Source organism: Neodiprion lecontei, chromosome 3 (genome assembly GCF_021901455.1).
Source record: "Neodiprion lecontei isolate iyNeoLeco1 chromosome 3, iyNeoLeco1.1, whole genome shotgun sequence".
NCBI lineage: Eukaryota > Metazoa > Arthropoda > Insecta > Hymenoptera > Diprionidae > Neodiprion > Neodiprion lecontei.
Window position 1 is genome coordinate 40,064,320 of NC_060262.1, and position 18,790 is coordinate 40,083,109.

Consider the following 18,790-nt stretch of genomic DNA (forward strand, 5'->3'; position numbering starts at 1 on the left):
TTAATGATTCGTATTTTCACAGTGTCGAGCAATTAGGCTTTTTTGTACCCAACTTTTCGACCTTCCTCGGTTTCCAGGGTCTCGCCCTCAACCTCGACGTTGCTCGTTATTTTCCCTAATTGGCGGGAAAATTTCACGATACAACGCGTATCGATGTATTATATACGTAGAGGGGAAATTCGAAGTCCAATTGAGTCCTCCGCGAGTAAAGAATAATTAGTCGACGCTGTTCTCGCGTGAAACTCTACGTATAATGAGTGATAATCAGAGGAGAATGTAACGACCGGAACAAACTCGACGAAATGTTCGTCGTTCTTTTTCCCGACGATTTTTTTCCCGGAAAAGTCGCGGATACACGGAAAGTTGATTTTTTACTCTCAGGGGGATCGACGCGATCGATTTACCGACATTCCTCCTTACCGCGTATCGAATAACTTGTATTCCGACGGTGATAATTATTCCACCGAGGGTGAGAGTGACGGTCGTGAAATTTAATTCGATATAACTCGGTGCGAATGGGTGCCGCTCGAACTTCAATGAAATTAACAAAATTTCAACGGGAATTACCTTCAATTCGCGTACCATTAATTCCAAAGCTCTTGACTGTAGCACGTCGGTCATGAACCACATTACCGATGCGCGGGATGAGTATTTCTCCAATTTCAACGGAGAGGCGTTTGTGTAAGCAACAAACAACCCCGGCAAATTATTCACAATAATCTGTACGCACCTGCAGGCTAATTACGCATAATCAACTTCGTTAAAATCAAACAAGCAATCGAGAAAAAACAAATAATGTTTAAAATGCTTCCAAGCTTCGTTTCGTGAAGGCTGCGTTGAAATTCCGATTTCGAAAAGTTCCGAAGCGCCGAGTTCTGAATTCATTGGCGGTGAAACTTGAAGTTTCAGGTCTGGGATTTCAGGCTTGGTGAATTTTTACCACTTTGATATTTGCTTTGGATTTTCGATATTTTTCACGTTCGGAATTCTGGTCATTCTGATTTTCAGTTTTTTCCGATTTTTTACACCCACTGGTGTGTAAACCACGCTGTGTGAGTGTATTTCGGTTTTCGAAACTATGCTCTAAAATCTTGTACTTCGGAACTTTGAGTCGCCGTCGGGTTTCCGACTATTCGAAACTTTGTTATTTCTCCAAAGTTCGATTTCTTTCCTTCAATTTTCGCCACCAAATACTTCGGAATTAGGCGCTTTCGGAGCTTTTCAAATTCGGAACTTCAACACCGCGCCGTTTCACGATTCAGCACATAAATGTACGCCCGCAAGTTTCGAGCTGAAGAAAATTAAAATCGTCCCCGAAAAAAAAAAAAAAAAAAAATGGAGAACGCGCGGAACGGAATTAGCGTTGAATTTGGACGCGCCGAACCGGAGAACAAGCCAACTGACCTATTTCCGGTGAATAATTCCGCTGCAGTGACTCGGTACAGCATATAATGCGAGTAGGTAGACCGCAAGGGTGCGGCGTGCACTTGAAAGAGAATATCGCATTGCCGTCAGGATCTCGCAGCGGGAGGAAGCTCTGAAAGTATGCTGAAATAGAGCGAGAGGGTGGGAGGGAGAGGCGAGTCGAAAAATGTAAGAGGCGAATAATAGAGTCCGGAATTGAAGCATGTTGCCACCCTTCGCCATGGTAATTTACTTGAGTTTCGTGCATGCGTGAGAACGGTACCAACCGCATCTTGTGTAATAATATAATAGTTGCTTTCGATGCCAGTCTTCTAAGTATATCCCTTTTTCTCTCTTAAAATTTAACGGGCCATGCAATTGAAGCCCAGAGAAATATGAGGATGAAATTAATACGAAAAGAGATCTGTATCCTAGAAAGTATAAAACTGAAAGATTCGCCAAGTTTCACTATTCTCACGATTTTACAGAGCCGGGCAACGTTTTTTTTCTCATCTTCTTTCTCGTTATTTCCCGGGATGATGAATTCACAACGTGAACACCGTAAAGAACCGTAGAGAGTATAGAAGAGAGAATTTATATTCCTTTCTTGCTTGTGTAATTGAAAAATAATTAGCACTCGTGGCTCTGACGCGTTCTCGACCGTCCTTCCTGACTCGATCCATTCTATTTCACAGGCGAAAGTATGTTTGTAATATACATACTCTATAATAATACCGAGGGAAAAATTTCAGAGATGTTTTTCAAACTGTGCAGTTACCGTGCCAGGAATAAATTACAGAATGGCGGCGCGTTCGGTGTTTGTTGAGAAAATAAGTGTACTTGTACCAACCGTTTTCAGGAAGGGGAAAGAACAAAAACAAAAAATTTATCGCAAAAATCGGTAATTTTATCGAATTATAGATAAAGAAATATCGAACAATCAATCAAGCGTATTTCCTACAGCTATGCATAGCAATGAATTATTGTGGCAAACGCATAATCTCGATTCGTGAATAACAATCGCGCTCTGTTCATTGCTGACGGGAAACAAATCGCACCGTCGACTTTCCAATCAATACCTGTTTCAGCGAACTTTGTAGACACATTATTATGCACAATATTGTACAGGTAAATAGAACGCTGGATGTTTTCTTTGCACGTTGCATAATAATTTAACGAATGCAATAAGAAACGCGGGAAATTACTGTTTACCCGATCATTTATTCACTCGTATAGATCTGCATGTATCAATTTATACCCGCGTTGTATCGTTGCCAGGCACGCAAACGGACGATTGTCGCATATTGTTTATTACAGTTCATCGATCTTGGAGTTATATTTTTGCCGTCGAGACGTATGATTCGAAGGTTGCTGCATCTGCACGATTACGCTTCGTACGACAGTGAAAAAAGAATAAAATAAAAAAAAAAAAATTGATCACGCTTAGTTTACCCGTGAAATTCGTCAGTTATTACACGCAGCTAGCTGAATCTATATCAAACTCATTGAATCATTTAATGTTGTTGTTATTGTCATTATATGTGTATACCGTAGGTTAATTAATTTCACTGTAAATTTTGGCCAACTTTCGAGCCACGAAAAACGCCAGAAATAATTGCCAATCTTCCGAGGCCGTGCAGCTTATCGTTGATAAATAAGAGCGAAAAGCGTAAAACGAAAATGAAAATTGCGAGGGCAATAATTGCGGCGGATGGTGGCTCGAATGTTGACGCAGAAAGGGGCACTTCGTTTATGTTGCGCGTTGGTGTTGGTGCAAGGGGCAGGGAATACCGATTTACATATGGTACGAGTCGTACCCAACCCACAGCGGCGAGGGATACGAGGGTCGCGTGTCGAGGGTCGGTCCCAATTCACCCTACGGAGTGGCCAGCCTCAACCTGACCAACATTCAAGAGAGCGATCAGGGCTGGTACGAATGCAAGGTCGTCTTCCTGAACCGATCGCCGAACAGTCAGAAGAACGGGACCTGGTTCCACCTCGACGTACACGGTGAGTTTTCACACTCTACGTACATCTAATAGACCAAGGACAACCTTTCCTTCGAAAGCTTTCGAGGTAGAGACGGAATTCACCGTGAAGCTTCAAGTCGGAGGGCCCTTCGGTAGACCGACAGCACGTGAAGTACGTAGTAGTAGTTGAAAAGTTCGCGTGTAAGATTCATTGGGAAGTGGTTGTATGAGTCGCTTGATGCAGGTGAATAGATGAATTTCGAGTGATACTTTGCATCGGTAAATAAGGAAGGCAACTGTTCAACGGAATTGAATTAGGTTTGGCGAGCGTTTGGAGATTTCGTTTCGCGTATGACGAGCACGTTAAGGGAGAGAGTCTGGAGGGAGGAGAGAGGAAAATAAAATGCGAAAGCTTGTTGCCAGGCAAAGAGTATAAGGTGTGATAGTATGTACGTGTAGAGTGAGAGGCGTCGAGTGGCTGAGGAAGAATTGAGAAAGAGAAACATTTTGATAGCCGTTATAACGCACTCAAAGAATTCAAAGGGAGTAACTGGCGGACGTTGACGCGGAAGGGAAAAAGAGAGGAAGGAAGAGAGAGAGAGAGAAAAAAAAAGAAGAAGAAAAAGCGGGACCAGAAAGTACTTAAAGCCTTTTGTCCCTCAAAAAGTCGTAAAGTTTTCCCTCGGCTGTCCCGCGACTAACGGTTATAAATGCTTCCGGGTCTGCACTGCAAAAGCGGCGAAACCACGCGTCTGAAACGAAAAAGGCGTCGCGACGCCCGCCGCATCGACAACGGACAATCAAACCAATCGCTTTTTCACCTACCGCACCTTTGTTCTACTATTCGCGTCTTTATTCCGGGCTCGTTTTTTTTTTTTTTTTTCTTCACGTTTCTCGTTGTCTCCTCGTCCTTTTTATCCTGACTCCTTATCTCCTTCTTACCCCCCTTTTTAACACAAAACGGAACCGAACCTCCTCGAAGTCCCGGATTATATTATAGGTATGAGACACGGACGCGAATCAGACCTTTATCATCCGCTAAGGAGAATTTAATGATTATTGATGAAGCGTTGATCGTTCAAACAGTCCGTCCGGATTCTTTCTATACTTATTCTCCTCCCTTATACGTGTTTCTCCCTGTTCACAATCGTGCAGTCAACCCCGTTCAAATACGCCAAATTTACTCCCCTTCATTGGTTTTTATTTCCAACGGGTATCCGATTCAAGGGAACCAATTCGTCGTTATTTCGCAAAACTTTGTTTACGAAATATCCTTCTCTCTCTCTCTCTCTCTCTTCAGATGTGCGGTTTTCAAAGTTCAGACATTGCCGCGAATGATTATTGATTCCCTCGGCAAAATATCTTCGTAATAAAAGTTTTCTCCGGCTGTATATCGTAATGTTGAAATAAACGAGAGGTAAAATGAGGGGGGAAAAAAAGAAATTGTTAGGGACATGAGGGATGATCGATTCAACTGCGAGGTGGGTAGACATTAATTGATCATTACGAAATTTTTACAGCTGTTACGTTCCAGTTTTTATTACAAAGAGTTACTCTCGAATAGGGAGGTAGAGAAGATGAAAGCACGAGTATTAGGTATATAACGACGTCTGGCAAAAACCGGCCATAATTTATGAGCAACCTAATTTCAAGTTTCGTTCTTCAATTTTTTTATTTTTTTTATTTATTTATTTTTTTTTCTTCTTCATCTCCTTTTTGTGGGTTTGTGTTTTTTCCTTGATTTTCCGCCTCATTCTTTTGCCCGAAGAAGTATAATAATAAGAGGAAGAGGGGCAGAGAGGCGAGGAGAAAATCTAATTGTTTTCTTTTTTCCCCGGCACGAAAAGCTCCTCCGCGATTCAGCATCACCCCCGAGGACGTAATTTACGTAAATCTTGGGGATGCGATAATCCTGAATTGTCAGGCCGAAGGCACTCCGACGCCGGAAATCTTCTGGTACAAGGATGCGAACCCTGTTGAACCCTCGGGCACGATCGGAATCTTCAACGACGGTACGGAGCTGAGGATCGCGACGATACGCGCCGAAGAGATCGGCGATTACACCTGCATAGCGCGGAACGGCGAGGGACAGATCAGTCACACAGCTCGAGTAATCATCGCTGGTAAGTCCGACTCCAATCTCGACTCCATTTTTCTTTCGCTCCTCCCTAAGCCAGTTTCTCCACTTTGTTGCCGATCGAAAACACCGCAAATGTGACGACTCGCGAGCTCTGCATACAAAGAATCGTGGAGTTTTGTCCACAGTGTTTGGTAACCGGCTCGAGGATCGAAGCGGATGAATAGGACAGGTAAACAAAGTGGTTACCTCTGCAATGCACTCTCGACCAACCGAACCACTTGCGTGAATCTGCCTCGAATGCTCGTGCAAGCAAGTTGTGCAGAGGGTGAAATGATTCAGTGCAGAGTATCTTGAGTTATTCAATGATTCCAACCCCTTTTCACACCTAAACGAAGAAAACATCTCACAGACTACTTCCAACACACCGGTTACACTTTCCGATGAAGCTTTTACAAGGGGTCGATTTTCCTGCCCACCAAGCTTCGGAAGAATCATTCCAGAGATCAACTGCACTTGTTAATATACGTTGTTACAGCATGCAAGGTAGATGAGAACTAAAGTGGAGCGCTGAAATCCGCGAGGGTGCAGGTCAAGTAAGGAATCCCGGTAATCTGGTGGATAAGAGAAGCGGGAACGCGGGTATTCTCTTGTCATATGAAAGAACTTTTCGCGTAACACGCGGTCCTTGTTCCCAGAGCTTAAGGTGGCCTTCATGCTCGTCTTTTGGAAACGGAAGAGAGCGCCAGGATGAGGTGGCTGCAGGGTAGAAATAAAGTTAAACGAATCCTTGTTCTGTTCCTGGACGAAGAAATGTGTGTATCGTTGAAATAGCCGTAGGAGGATACCGATATCCTGAACCAGACGATCCCACCGAGGACTTTAGCGTAATTCCATGTAGAAACGGGACAAACACACCAGATGTTTTTCGTACCAATCTTGCTCTCAAGTTTGTCTTGTCTTTCACCCTCTCCCCTCCATCTTTGTTTCCCCTTCGCTTCGTCGATACTTTACTTCACCTTACTCCGGAGTTATGAAACTTTTAAACGCGATACCTTCTCCCCGTCCCGCGATGCAGACACGGGAAAAAGGCGGAACTTTAGAAACGGGATTATGGAGCGTCACGGAATTGAGCCGAGGACAACTATAAGCGGGGTGGCGGTGGAGGTGGAGGCGGAGGCGGGCAAGAAACGCGACGGGGAATTTTAAAACTTGCCAGTTTTCATCACCGAAGTGTCGCTTGCTGATTCGCAAAGTACCTCGTACCCGCCTCCGCGTCGTTCCAACGTCACGCCGGAAATCCAAGCGACTCGTTGCCTCTCCGTTTCCGCCTGAAGTTGGTCGCGGGCGTTCTCCAATACCATAATGTGTATCGTGCGCCGAAATGGGCATTGATCGAAACCCCGAGGAAGAAGCTTCGGGCGGAGTAGGTATAAAGTTTGCAAATATCCACCGAAATATTCACCCCATCTTAGGGTAGGTATAATAGGGGGAGGAGTTGGGACATCTGCAAATGGGAACACATCGGAAATGGCATATTAAAATTCAACACGATCAGAAATCCGATTTGTGACGCAGGTGGAGCGGTGATCATGATACCCCCCACGAACCAGACGAAGCTCGAGGGTGAAAAGGTGGTGTTTTCCTGCGAGGCGAAAGCTCTTCCGGGCAACGTGACCGTCCGCTGGTTTCGCGAGGGGGCTCCGGTCAAGGAGGTCGCGGCCCTGGAAACGCGGTTCACCATCAGGATGGATGGCGGCCTCGTCGTGAATCCGGTCAGCGCCGACGACTCCGGGCAGTATCTCTGCGAGGTGACGAACGGCATCGGGGAACCTCAGAGCGCCAGTGCTTACCTCAACGTCGAATGTGCGTACTCGCGAGCTCGCTGCTCGTCAGCCAGCATCGTGGCCGAGCAGTTAACAGCCGATAACTCGACTTTCAGATCCAGCCAAGGTCACCTTCACCCCGACCATCCAGTACCTCCCTTTCCGGCTGGCCGGCGTCGTCCAGTGCTACATCAAGTCCAACCCGCCTCTGCAGTACGTCACATGGACGAAGGACAAACGGCTCCTCGAGCCCTACCAGACCAAGGACATAGTCATTATGAACAACGGCTCGTTGCTCTTCACGAGGGTCAGCGAGAACCACCAGGGCCGGTACACCTGCACCCCGTACAACGCCCAGGGCACGCAGGGCAGCTCGGGACCGATGGAGGTGCTGGTCAGGAAGCCCCCGGTCTTCACCGTCGAGCCGGAGCCCATCTATCAGCGGAAGGTCGGCGACACCGTCGAGATGCACTGCGACGCCCAGGAGGCCGAGGGCACGCAGAACCCGACGATCCAGTGGCAGCGAGTGAGCATTGCCCGGTTTTTTTTCACGCAATCACCTTCCGATCTCCGTTTTCGAGACTTTCCAATTTTCCAGAAGGACGGTGCACCTCTGCAGCGTAACCGCGTCAAGGTCGTCGGCGGTAACTTGACCATCGACAGTTTGAGACGGTCGGATTTTGGCTTTTACCAGTGCGTCGCCACCAACGAGGTCGCCACCATCGTCGTCGCCACCCAGCTCGTCATCGAGGGTAGCCAGCCTCACGCTCCCTACAACGTCACCGGGAAGGCTACCGAGTTCTCCGTCACTCTCGAATGGCTGCCGGGAAACTCCGGTGGACCGGACTACAAGCAGGATTACACTATCTGGTCAGTTCGACCTTTCTACCATTTTTTTACTACCAACGCAAAAGGTTTCTCACCGATTTTCGCATCGGTAGTTGGTCGCTTTGGTACCCTACACCATGTTCCGGTAGCGAGGCTGGGTTAATCTGACGTCCTACTTCAGAGTACTTATCAAGTATACACAGTGCTCCACTTTTCCTCGATATAACTCTGATATCGCCCCACGCACAGTGGGCTCGACAAATTCCGGAAAACTTTGTTCACTACTGCCGCTTAGACTCTCAACTTCCTGCGCAAGTTATCTTTCCGATACGGTTTCTCGGAGAAGCATTGATCGGGTATCTGTACGGTATTATTTGCTCCATTGCATTGGAAAACCAAATTCCTGCTACAAATTCAGAACCCATCGATCTTTCTAAGAAAGAGAAGCACGGTCACACTGCTTCGGTATTATATCGTCCTCCCACGAGTCGTGAGTTCAAATTCTGATCCAAAAAAAACCCTGTCTAGCAATTTTCCGGGACTCTGATGAGAATGCAAGCTGCTTACCGATCGATTAAACGGTCATATAGAGCTTTTATGATGATCCGTAGGTACCGTGAAGCTGGGACTTCGGAATGGGAGACGATACCGGTCACGCCATCAGGCAGCACGACGGTCACTATCAACAGGCTGGTTCCGGCAACAGTTTACGAGTTTCAAGTAGTAGGGAAAAACGCCCTCGGCGAAGGAATGCTCAGTAAAGTGATTACGATTCGAACACTGGGTGAGTTGGACGGATATTTGAACTTCGTTTCCGATAACGTAGATGTAATTAAAACGTGTCGATTATTTCCCAAGGGAAAAAAGTCTTCCTTCAATTTATTGGCAAACCAATACAGAAGTTCATTATTACATCGGACGGAATTCCGCCAACAGAATTTTATACACCAAAAATATCGCTATTCCTATAACGACGCTGAAAGGCTTGTTCACTTTGAAACTTTCAAACGCAACAAAACATCGCAAACTTGACCCTTTATTTCTCACAATGCCGGCTCCCTAGACGTCCGACTACAGTCTGGGGGAACGTCTTCGGCTGGTCAGGGTGGCTCTGCTGATACCCCCGATCAAACTGGTAAGGCATTTGAAAAACAAAAGTGAGAAGAAACGTTGAAAAAAAAAAAAAATCACCTCAGTTTTGGTTCTTTCGCGAGGTTCAGCTGTTTTTCAGCCGCTGCTGCATATTAAATTGTTCAGTTCGGAGTAGCGATTGTGTTTGCGTCTTTTTTTACGTTTTGGATACGATGTTTTGTTATACTATTTTTCGTATCATTGCCGAGTTTTTTTGTTTGTTCGTTTCATTCGACGCCGTTCATGCGCCCTACCTCGTCCTGACAAATATAAAAAAAACAGACAAAAAAAAAAAAGAAACTAAATGTTGACGCCACCGACGTGAAAGCTTGCAGACCGTTACATTTTTCACGTGCCCATTGACACCTTCATTTTCTTTTTGTCTTCTCTTTCATTTCAGACATTGTAGATAATAGTACTCAGATTTTACCAACTGATTCCACAGGAAATCCCCCCGTCCATCCATCAACCGCCCATCCGAAAGGTATTTTCATTATTTTATTCTTTCGTTTTTATGATACTCACACGTCACGTTACCAACTTTCCACATTCCAGTTTAAGCTTTCGTTATTACACGTGTTTCAAATTTCACACTAATTCATTATCAATCGTCGATTAATCCCGGTACAATAGTATGTCTACACACACCATGTCAGTGGCTCGAATGGACAACTTTATTTTATCGTAGAGGAAAAAATGTACAAAGAAAGTAAAAAGAGAAACCGAATAACAATGCAAATCGAACGATTACGTGTAAACGCAATGAATGAGACGGGCAAGGGTTGGGGAGGGGGAGAGGGGAGGGGGTCATTAAGTTTGATCGAGCAGATCTACAGCCGTGCGGGGGCCATTATTGATCGTAAAACCATTTGATGGTCGTACCCATAACATGACGATGGTGGTACATCGCTGTCAGAATGAGATGCAACGCGCTTAGAAATTACCGGTGTTATACGGGTGTGCGGGCGATACATTACGCGGAATCACTTTTACGCGATTCGTATAGAAACCCCGTATATGTTTGGTATAACATACCCATTGTCAACGGGCTGTTTACGCTATTTGACTATCAGCTTGAAAGTGGCATCAAGTTTTTTTTTCTATCTCGGGAATTCATGCAGCACATGTGCAGACGCGAATCTTTATCCGGATAAATAGCAAGCATTATTTGCAATTTCTCGCGCAATAACCACCCTTTAAACGTGGCTAAAACCCAGCAGAGATATTCCTCATCTACAACGTCTGTGTATATATGACCAGGACCTAAACCGGGTCCGCCAAGAAATTTGACGATAACCGAAATCAGCAACGGATTTCTCATCACATGGCAACAACCTCTGGAGAGGAGCCACCTGGTACAGTCCTACACCATAAAGTACAAAACTGACGCCCAGTGGAAAACGCTCAACAAAGGACGGCAAATTCGTCCCGAGGAAACCAGCTTCCTGGGTAAGACCAATTTCCAATAGTCAATGTTTCCTGACTCGTCAAGTCCGCTTATCGTTAGTCCCAATGTGCGTTCGTACAGACAATGACGAAGAGGTTTAAAAGCTCATCAAAGAAAGACAGACATACCCTGATGTTCTAATCAGGCATTTCCCATGACAGAATAATGCACGACTGTAGCAGGAGTAGAGAACTCGCCTCTCGCTTCCCATAATACTTGAGCAATGTATGATTCAGACGGCCGTGATGCTCGAGCTGTGAATCTCCGAGCAATTCTCACCCGAGACTTCCTCACGGTTGAAGGAGGATTTCTCTCCTCCGGATATTCAATTACATATTCCCTGTGTGGATGACTGACTGTAATATATATCCTTAGCCTTGGTTCCCGGAGTCTGTGCGGAGAAATTCTTGACGGGGCAATATCGCGGCCGGAGGTCTTCCGCTTCTGGGGCGCCATACGTTGCCCTTCTGTTTCCCGTGTATTAATTAAATTCACCTATACGTCTGTAGCGCGTATCCATACGCGCGGTTTATGCACGCGAATATACATCAAAGCCAATATCCACGAGCGCACCTTCAACCTCGTCTCACGCCACCTACGGCGATATTTGTTTCCACCGGTGGTGAATAATTTCATCAATTTTAGTGCCAAGCAGGGGAACGATAAACGAGGAAAATACTCCATATGTGTGCTTACTTGCTTCCGAATAACTATACTCCCTGTTCTGTTTTCAGAGAAAGTAGAGAACAAGTCGTCATAATCACCCCAAAGATTCAATTTTTAGCTTTCACCAGTCTTCAGATCCCAAGAATCACCTTCGACCTTTTTCGAACAGCCCCAGCTGCGTGTGGTTGACGCGTGTTTGCGATCGATCTTGTATCCAACCGAATCTCGAGAATGAATGAACCTATTTTCACGATCTTGGTTTGAATCGACGTCGCTCTTTTTAACTTAAAACTGATTAGGTTTTGGATTCGATCGGTCCAGTAGTTTTCAAGTAACAAGATTAGAAAAAGTAACCGTTTCATTTAATAATTTTTTCTTCCAGCCCATCAAGTTCAGCCAGATTAACCACTACCACTTTTGTTCTTATAACGTAAATGAGGGTGTTTGTCAACAGTGAAAAGTCTGGTCGGAGGACGGACGTACCACTTCCAAGTCTTCGCGAATTCGGAAACGAACTACGGGGCCAGCGACCAAGTGAAGTTTCCGGTTCCAGCGAGGGTAAAGCACAAAGCGATAACCGCCGGGGTGGTTGGCGGCATCCTGTTCTTCATCGTGGCGATAATCCTGAGCATATGCGCGGTGAAAATATGCAACAAACGGAAACGACGAAAACAGGAGAAAGGTACGCCTCGTGGCGGTTCACGTTAAAATCACCTTATTACATTAGCCCGTATCTTCGCTCACGGTCATTCGCTCCCATCCCCATGAAAAACGAGAAAAAAAAAAGAAAAAAAAAAAAACAACAAGCCGTGAATCGAAACGCAGATTTGCCTTCGAAACTAATCATTTAACGAACATGGTTGTCCGTCCCGGGCCCGCTTTTACGTCTAACTTAAATCCAAGCGGAGAACTCCGAATAGAAATTCAATCAGACTAGCCTGATGTTCCAGCAGACCCTGGAGCAGGTTTAAATCAGGCATGTCTGAGTAGAACGTAACTGATTTAACCTGACGCGTTGCAAGTACCGAGAGTAGCCACCAGGCGTCGTGAAAGTCCTTGGCGTTCTCGGGATAAACTTATCAAGCCACTTGTAATAAAGTGTGGCCATCTACGTGCCGGTTGGTACAAAATATCATCTCGCGGTTTATTAATTGTGTAGATATCTACCTCCAGTTATTAGCTGGTAACTTCTAGTAGACTTAACTGTGCGTCTGATGTGAAACTGACTTATTTCTTACGTATATTTCAATAATTAATATATCTGAACATTCGTTACTCGAGTCTGATCAGGTAGTTCCTCAAACCTCCCCTGTTGAGTGCCTGATGAGGCCCCTGATCCAGTTCTGATCAACGCCTAATCAGGGTCTGACCACCGTACCTGAACTCAGCCCGATCAGGGCATTTCAGAACGACGCGTTACATTTCTGGTCAGGCCCTGACCAGGCAGCCTGATGATGTGCGAACTTGATCATGCGGTAAAGCAAGCCTCTGATCAATGTCCTTGTCTGAGTCTGGTGAAACTTTTCAATCGGCAAGAGGAGCCACCGACGAAGACCGGAAACCACCGAGACGGCTGAATTTACTAATCCGAATGAATCTTAGAGCCCGGGACTGACTTTCTCTTTTATTACCGACAAGTTTAGGCGCGGTTTTAGCGGGGTTTTTGGCGTATGACGTTTGCGTCGAACAGGCAAGCACCAGACACCTGAACACTTGCGTGGTTAACATAATTTTGTAACATTGTAGAACTGCTTTCAGCGTATAACATGGTGGCCTGCCGAGTCACTGATTCAAGGAACGGCGCAGGGCAGGGCCCCCAGGGAACAGTGCCTTTGAAAAAGTGAGTCTTTCAGTGTTAACTCACCGGATGTTACTCCAGATGTAACCACCGTACATAGAATAATCCTCGACGATGTTGTACTTGCAAATACTTTTCATCGACCCTGTGTTCAGGGTCGCAAAAGTGTGGGCGAAAAATATTAGTGCCAACAGAAAGTTTTCGAAGCTCGTGCATACAAGTTTTCGCTTGATTTTCGCTATTTTCCATGTTCAGAAATATCTTATCGATCCTTTGCAAACTATTGCGAAATTTCCGAAAATTTTCAACTCAGCAGATTTTATCGATCTTTCAGTGGAAAGCATTTTTCATCTCTAAGAACGTTATTTTTATTTACGAGATAATTCATTTCTAAAAAGAAAGACGTAATTTTTTACGATGGAGTAGAAGAATATCACAACTTCCACAAATTTGATATTCAATGTTTATTTAATTTCAGCAACAAAATTTGATCAGAATTGTATTAATTGACCGTATGAACGTAGATCTAAATCACTGATTAACGTAAAAAAACAATGATTATGATAATTACATACCGAGCTGCAGAGACTCGTGTGACAAATTTATTATCGCATACATATAATTGCAAGTACAATATTTCACAAGCATATATACACATGATTAGTAAGATAGAGTTTAAGTCCCTTATAATAGGTGACTACAATATAATGATTATAACCTTATACACAACGATAATAGTAAGAAAACCTTTAACCAATGATAGCAAGATGTGTATATACAAATATCATTGTTCACAGGTGATATGTATATATATATATAATACATATATATACATATTTATATGTAACGTATTCTATACATACCATACATGTAATATTCTCCAGTGTCTAACTGATGTGAATTCTCTTTCACTACCTTATATCAAAAAACCGTACGACTATAGCTTTTAGAATAATAGAAAGAAAAAAATAGTAAACAGACATTTATTTAAAAAATAAATAAAATGAATAACGAGCAGGCAGACTTAACCGCAGCAGAGGTATTTTGGACGAAGAGGAGTGGCTTTTTGCAACATGCTATTGAAAAAAAAAATTAAGAAGTATATATTTGAAGAAAAAAAAAAAAAAAAAAACAATCCCTAGATTTTCATCTTCCAAGGAGAGAGCGGTATCTTCCGACGAACCGAATCGTACAAATAAAATTAATCACGCCAATGCATCAGTCGCCTTCAAAGCAGGACTGATTTCATTATGTGTACTTAAGAAGAGAAAAGAAAATAATTGACAATTATTATTTAAGGGCATCCAAAAGTCCACAATACGACTGCAGTGATGCCTATTCTGGATTATCTTTAGTTATTGCCATTTCTCCGTTTCTTTTTTTTTTTTTTTTCTTCTTCTTTCTTCGTCCCTCTCCTTGTTTCTTCTTTTTTTTTTCATCTTGAACACCCTTATTTTATCCTTTCAACTTTTATTCGAAATCGTATCTGCCGAAGACTTTGTTCCTGGTGTAATTTCGTTTCCTGTCAGTTCAGTCAACTGTCTACAGTTACTTTATTTTCTCGTTTCGACGGGGTGCCCAGCAGATCGGATTTTATGAACAGACGACGATTACGACTTCCTTCTCTTGGTTATAAAAAAATATACATATTTGTATATATATATTCAAGAAAATTTGAAATCGTTTGAAAATGAGTCTATGTCTGCTTTGGAGATTTTTTACTTTAACAATATAGAACAGAGTTTGATAGTGATGAAAAATCTATGATTGACATGAACTTTGATTACACCTTTTTCCTGGACACCCTAGGTTATTAATTGTTTGGAAATAATAGTCAGTGGTGATTGTTCCGAAACGATCGGGCCAATATCAGAGTTCGCAGAATAGAAACATTCATACTTGGCTGAAGGAAACCTTGAATTCGTTTAATTGATTCAATCAGACCGTTGAGAAATGGAAGAGAAAAAAAAAGTTTTCGCAACAATCTTTCTCCACCGGCGATTAATGTTTTTCTTTTTTTTTTTTTCTATCAACATTAAAATTATTTTCCTTAACAACGTTCTTTGAAAATACCGTATGATGTAGATTAAATCGGACAATCCCCACGGGAATGTATGAATCGCAGAATAAATAAAATATCCAGAACGGGTTCGACGGTTCAGCCGGTGCCAGCACTTGTGTAGATAAAAAAGAAAGAAAGGAAAATTGTAAAAGAAAGAAAGAAAGAAATGAGAGATACGTGTGTAACGATTACCTAGGCAGCAGCAGCAGCAGCATCACTAGCAGCAGCTGCTGGTTCATAGCTATCTGGAAATGACAAAAAAAAAAAAACATTTGGACACACGCAAAACTAGGTGTCCTATTGTCCTGTGTGTTCTGTAGGTCGACAAACTTAAACTCGTGCGGCGAGTCAGTATCGACGCTGACCCGTTGCAGCCCGTTGAACCCGCAACCGCAACAACTGCTTCAGAAACCACTTCAGCCACGTCCTCCGCAAGTAGCCCCGGTAACGGGGATCGCTAGTGCGGTAACCGGCCCAGCAAATGCCACGGGCACCGCGGCTACCCCGGAGCAGGTTTCCGAGGAGGCGTCCTCGAACCACGACCGCGACCATCTGGGCCATCACGCCCACCACGCCCTCCACCTCGATAACAGAGATTACGAGAGCGTGTTTATCATTGAGAGGCGGAACAGTAAGCCGAACCTGCGCTAGCCGAGACGAGCCGAAGGGCCGAGAGACGAGCTCTGCGTTTTACCCTCCAGGTCGTCGGCGATACCGTAGATGCGACGACGCCGCGACGCCTCGGCTCGGAGAGTTGGAATAGAGCGAGGAGGAGAGTCGGTCTTCGCCTAGACGCGACGCCTAGTGCCGAACTCGGGATTGTTGTATGCGGAATATGCGACGGACCAAAGTGCGATGCGATGTCCGTCGACGACACCCTCGATATATAGGACCTTAGCCACGTCTTCGCCGATAAACCACCACTACCACTACCGCTACCGCTACTGCTACTACCTACTACTACTACTACCACTACTACTACTACTACTACTACTACTGCCTACCTACTACCACTAATCTACTACCACTAATCTACTACCAATTAGGATGATTGTCTTGAACGTAGATGAAAACGATACAGGCAAACGGCTAGGATCACTAGTTCTTCCAGTCAGTACCCTACCTACCTGATTGGCGGATTAGGGAGTACATAGATAAGCAATAGAGATTATACCGTATTATAACACGTCTAGATACTGTGATAGATGATTTTTAACAACGTATTTTATCGAATAGTTGATTCTTATACATATCGTATTACGTATAATTTTTATTTTATTTTCCTTTATTCACCTTGTTTGTTACACACACATATTATATATGTACGATATATATATACATACCATAGACAGCATCCGTGCCTCTCGAATGAAGTTACTTAATAATAATTCGTATAGGATGATCGTTGTTCATTTATTACGTTATAAATTATTCGTTGAATCTCAGTTTTACATCACTGTCTACGTCTCACTTTAGTCGTTTCTTATACTTTTTTGCCTGGCCAAGACATAGGGTCAAAGGGCTTCTAGCCCTGCCCCTTCGGCTGGAAGAAGACAGCCCTTTGACCACGAACAGTCCCGAACGCTTCGCTCTATATTTACTCGCTGAACTCACGGTCTCGACTAATTTGGTCTCTAGGTTCACGGTTTGTCGCCCTATCAACTGCCCTCCGCCCTTCTAGCTTCTAACTAGGCAGAGTTGATTCGGACTTTTGCACGTTTCTCTTAACTTCTTCCCTTCCGTTGATTCGTTCTATCCGCACGATGACCGGACAGGAAAAGAGGCCCGGTTGGTGGGTCGTGAGCTTCAGCGACGATGTTTGACGATTCTAAATCATTTTTCTCCATCTTTTCAGTTTGTCGCTTCTAGACGCCCTATAAGAAGTAGGTACTCCCAAACGTTTCTCCACCTCCCCCCTCCACCACCCCCCCCCTCTCTCTCTCTCTAGCCTGTATCCAGATAAAAAATCTTATTGCCCCCGTGTTATCCACGCCTCTTCTAGTTTCAATTTCACAACAAGTGCGCCGGGTTTCATATTCATCACAGCGTATAGGATTTCCAATAATCAATAGGCACTTCTATCTGGATACACGTACACTTTTTACGCCGCTCTTTAAGTGTTCCGATCCAATATCGTTTTTCTCTTCTCTATACCGTTTGTTCTATCTATTTTCACCTATCTTTACTTATTCTTTCGTGGTACAACCTTTATTGCAACCTTTGTGCTTGCGTTGATTGAACGAACCGAAGCTTCCCTGAATGACGCTGATGATAACACGTATATTACACAGCTGGTACGACTATCTGTTTTTATATAAATTTTTATATTTCTCTCTTTATCGGCTCCTTTGCGGAATGGCTACACCATAAATGACCAAAGCTGTTTATAACTATACGCAAGTACGCCGGCTGCGAATGAAACGATGCGCTTAAAGTATATCACTTTATTTGATGTATCACTGAGGTCCTTACGGTCATTATACGTACACACGTGACGTTCACGGAGTTGAAAATTTCAAATTTCCGTCGGGCTCGAATCGGGCAAAAATTATTCTTTGGATTCTTTTTCATTTTTTTTTTTTTTTCACACCTCCTTGCCACTCGGCATTATTTTTACCTCAACTACCGTCACGAATTTCGATGATAATAGAAGCGGAAAAAAATGCTCCCAAGGGTGCCAATTTTCGTGCGTAGTTTGTCAATTTCACTGGTAACACAGAAGTCTCACTTTTATGTTAGAATCGTCTCCAACCGCCTTCGAATCTTTTCGATTCAAGTATGCAGCGCCCCGTAATTATATATCTATATGCTCCCTACCACCGCCTAGAAAAGTAAAGAGTTCGATTATTTAGCATTTTATATATGATTATTGTTATTATTACCATTATATAGTCATCGTCATCATATTATTATCATCATCATTATATTATCGTTAAATCATCGTTATTGTTACTATCATTCCTTCTCATTATCAGCATATTGGTTTTTGTGAATGTAATCGTTGTGTTACAACATTCTCTCTCCCCGATCTTTCCTTGCTGCTGGACCCGAAGGAGGAAAAAAGGTGACGAGTTTCGGAGCACCTAAACCACAATTATCACCACATGAAAAGAAAAAAACAAATATTGAACGTTGAAAGTTGCAAAAAAAAAAAAAAAAAGAAAAAAAGAATACACGATCCGAAAAAAAGAATAAAAAACAAAAGAAATAACTTGACTAAAAAAAAAAAGAAAAAAAGAGATCAAATCCAGTCACGCCTTAACCACTTTGCACCGGAACGCGCATGAGCATGTGACTACTTCCTTTCTGCCTGTAATTATTATTATTATTCTGTTATTTCTTGTTCACCTTATGGTTTACTTTTAATTTTTAGTTATGCTCGTTACTGTTATTGTTATTGTTGTCGTTCTTGTTCTTGTTGTCGTTGTGTTGTTTATGCTGTTGTTATTTTTTTGTCGCATGTTTTTGTCCAGTGTCAGAGATGCGAGGGAACCAAGTTAGATCGCTTTTATCAACAAAGCGTTCAACCGAATCAATATTATCCGTTTCTTACCTCCAGAGTGAAAAAATTTATTCTTCAA

The 18,790-nt window shown here is 43.5% G+C and overlaps 1 protein-coding gene across 16 annotated transcripts in view; it reads left to right on the forward strand.

Annotated features, from left to right (window-relative positions):
• The window catches only part of LOC107226566 (protein turtle), a 164,784-nt gene that overhangs the window by 143,132 nt on the left and 2,862 nt on the right, over positions 1-18,790 (forward strand). For 4 of the 16 annotated variants that reach the window (XM_046733920.1, XM_046733929.1, XM_046733923.1 and 1 more), the window contains 11 exons: positions 3,183-3,414; positions 5,222-5,497; positions 7,030-7,317; positions 7,394-7,803; positions 7,876-8,147; positions 8,717-8,889; positions 9,169-9,240; positions 9,682-9,720; positions 10,497-10,685; positions 11,804-12,031; positions 13,096-13,189. In XM_046733920.1, coding sequence (XP_046589876.1) covers positions 3,183-3,414; positions 5,222-5,497; positions 7,030-7,317; positions 7,394-7,803; positions 7,876-8,147; positions 8,717-8,889; positions 9,169-9,240; positions 9,682-9,720; positions 10,497-10,685; positions 11,804-12,031; positions 13,096-13,189 — 2,273 coding nt within the window. Of the gene's footprint in view, positions 1-3,182; positions 3,415-5,221; positions 5,498-7,029; positions 7,318-7,393; positions 7,804-7,875; positions 8,148-8,716; positions 8,890-9,168; positions 9,241-9,636; positions 9,721-10,496; positions 10,686-11,803; positions 12,032-13,095; positions 13,190-15,529; positions 17,045-18,790 lie in introns of those variants that run through there. The other 12 variants (XM_046733924.1, XM_046733927.1, XM_046733930.1 and 9 more) reach the window with 10 other exon arrangements.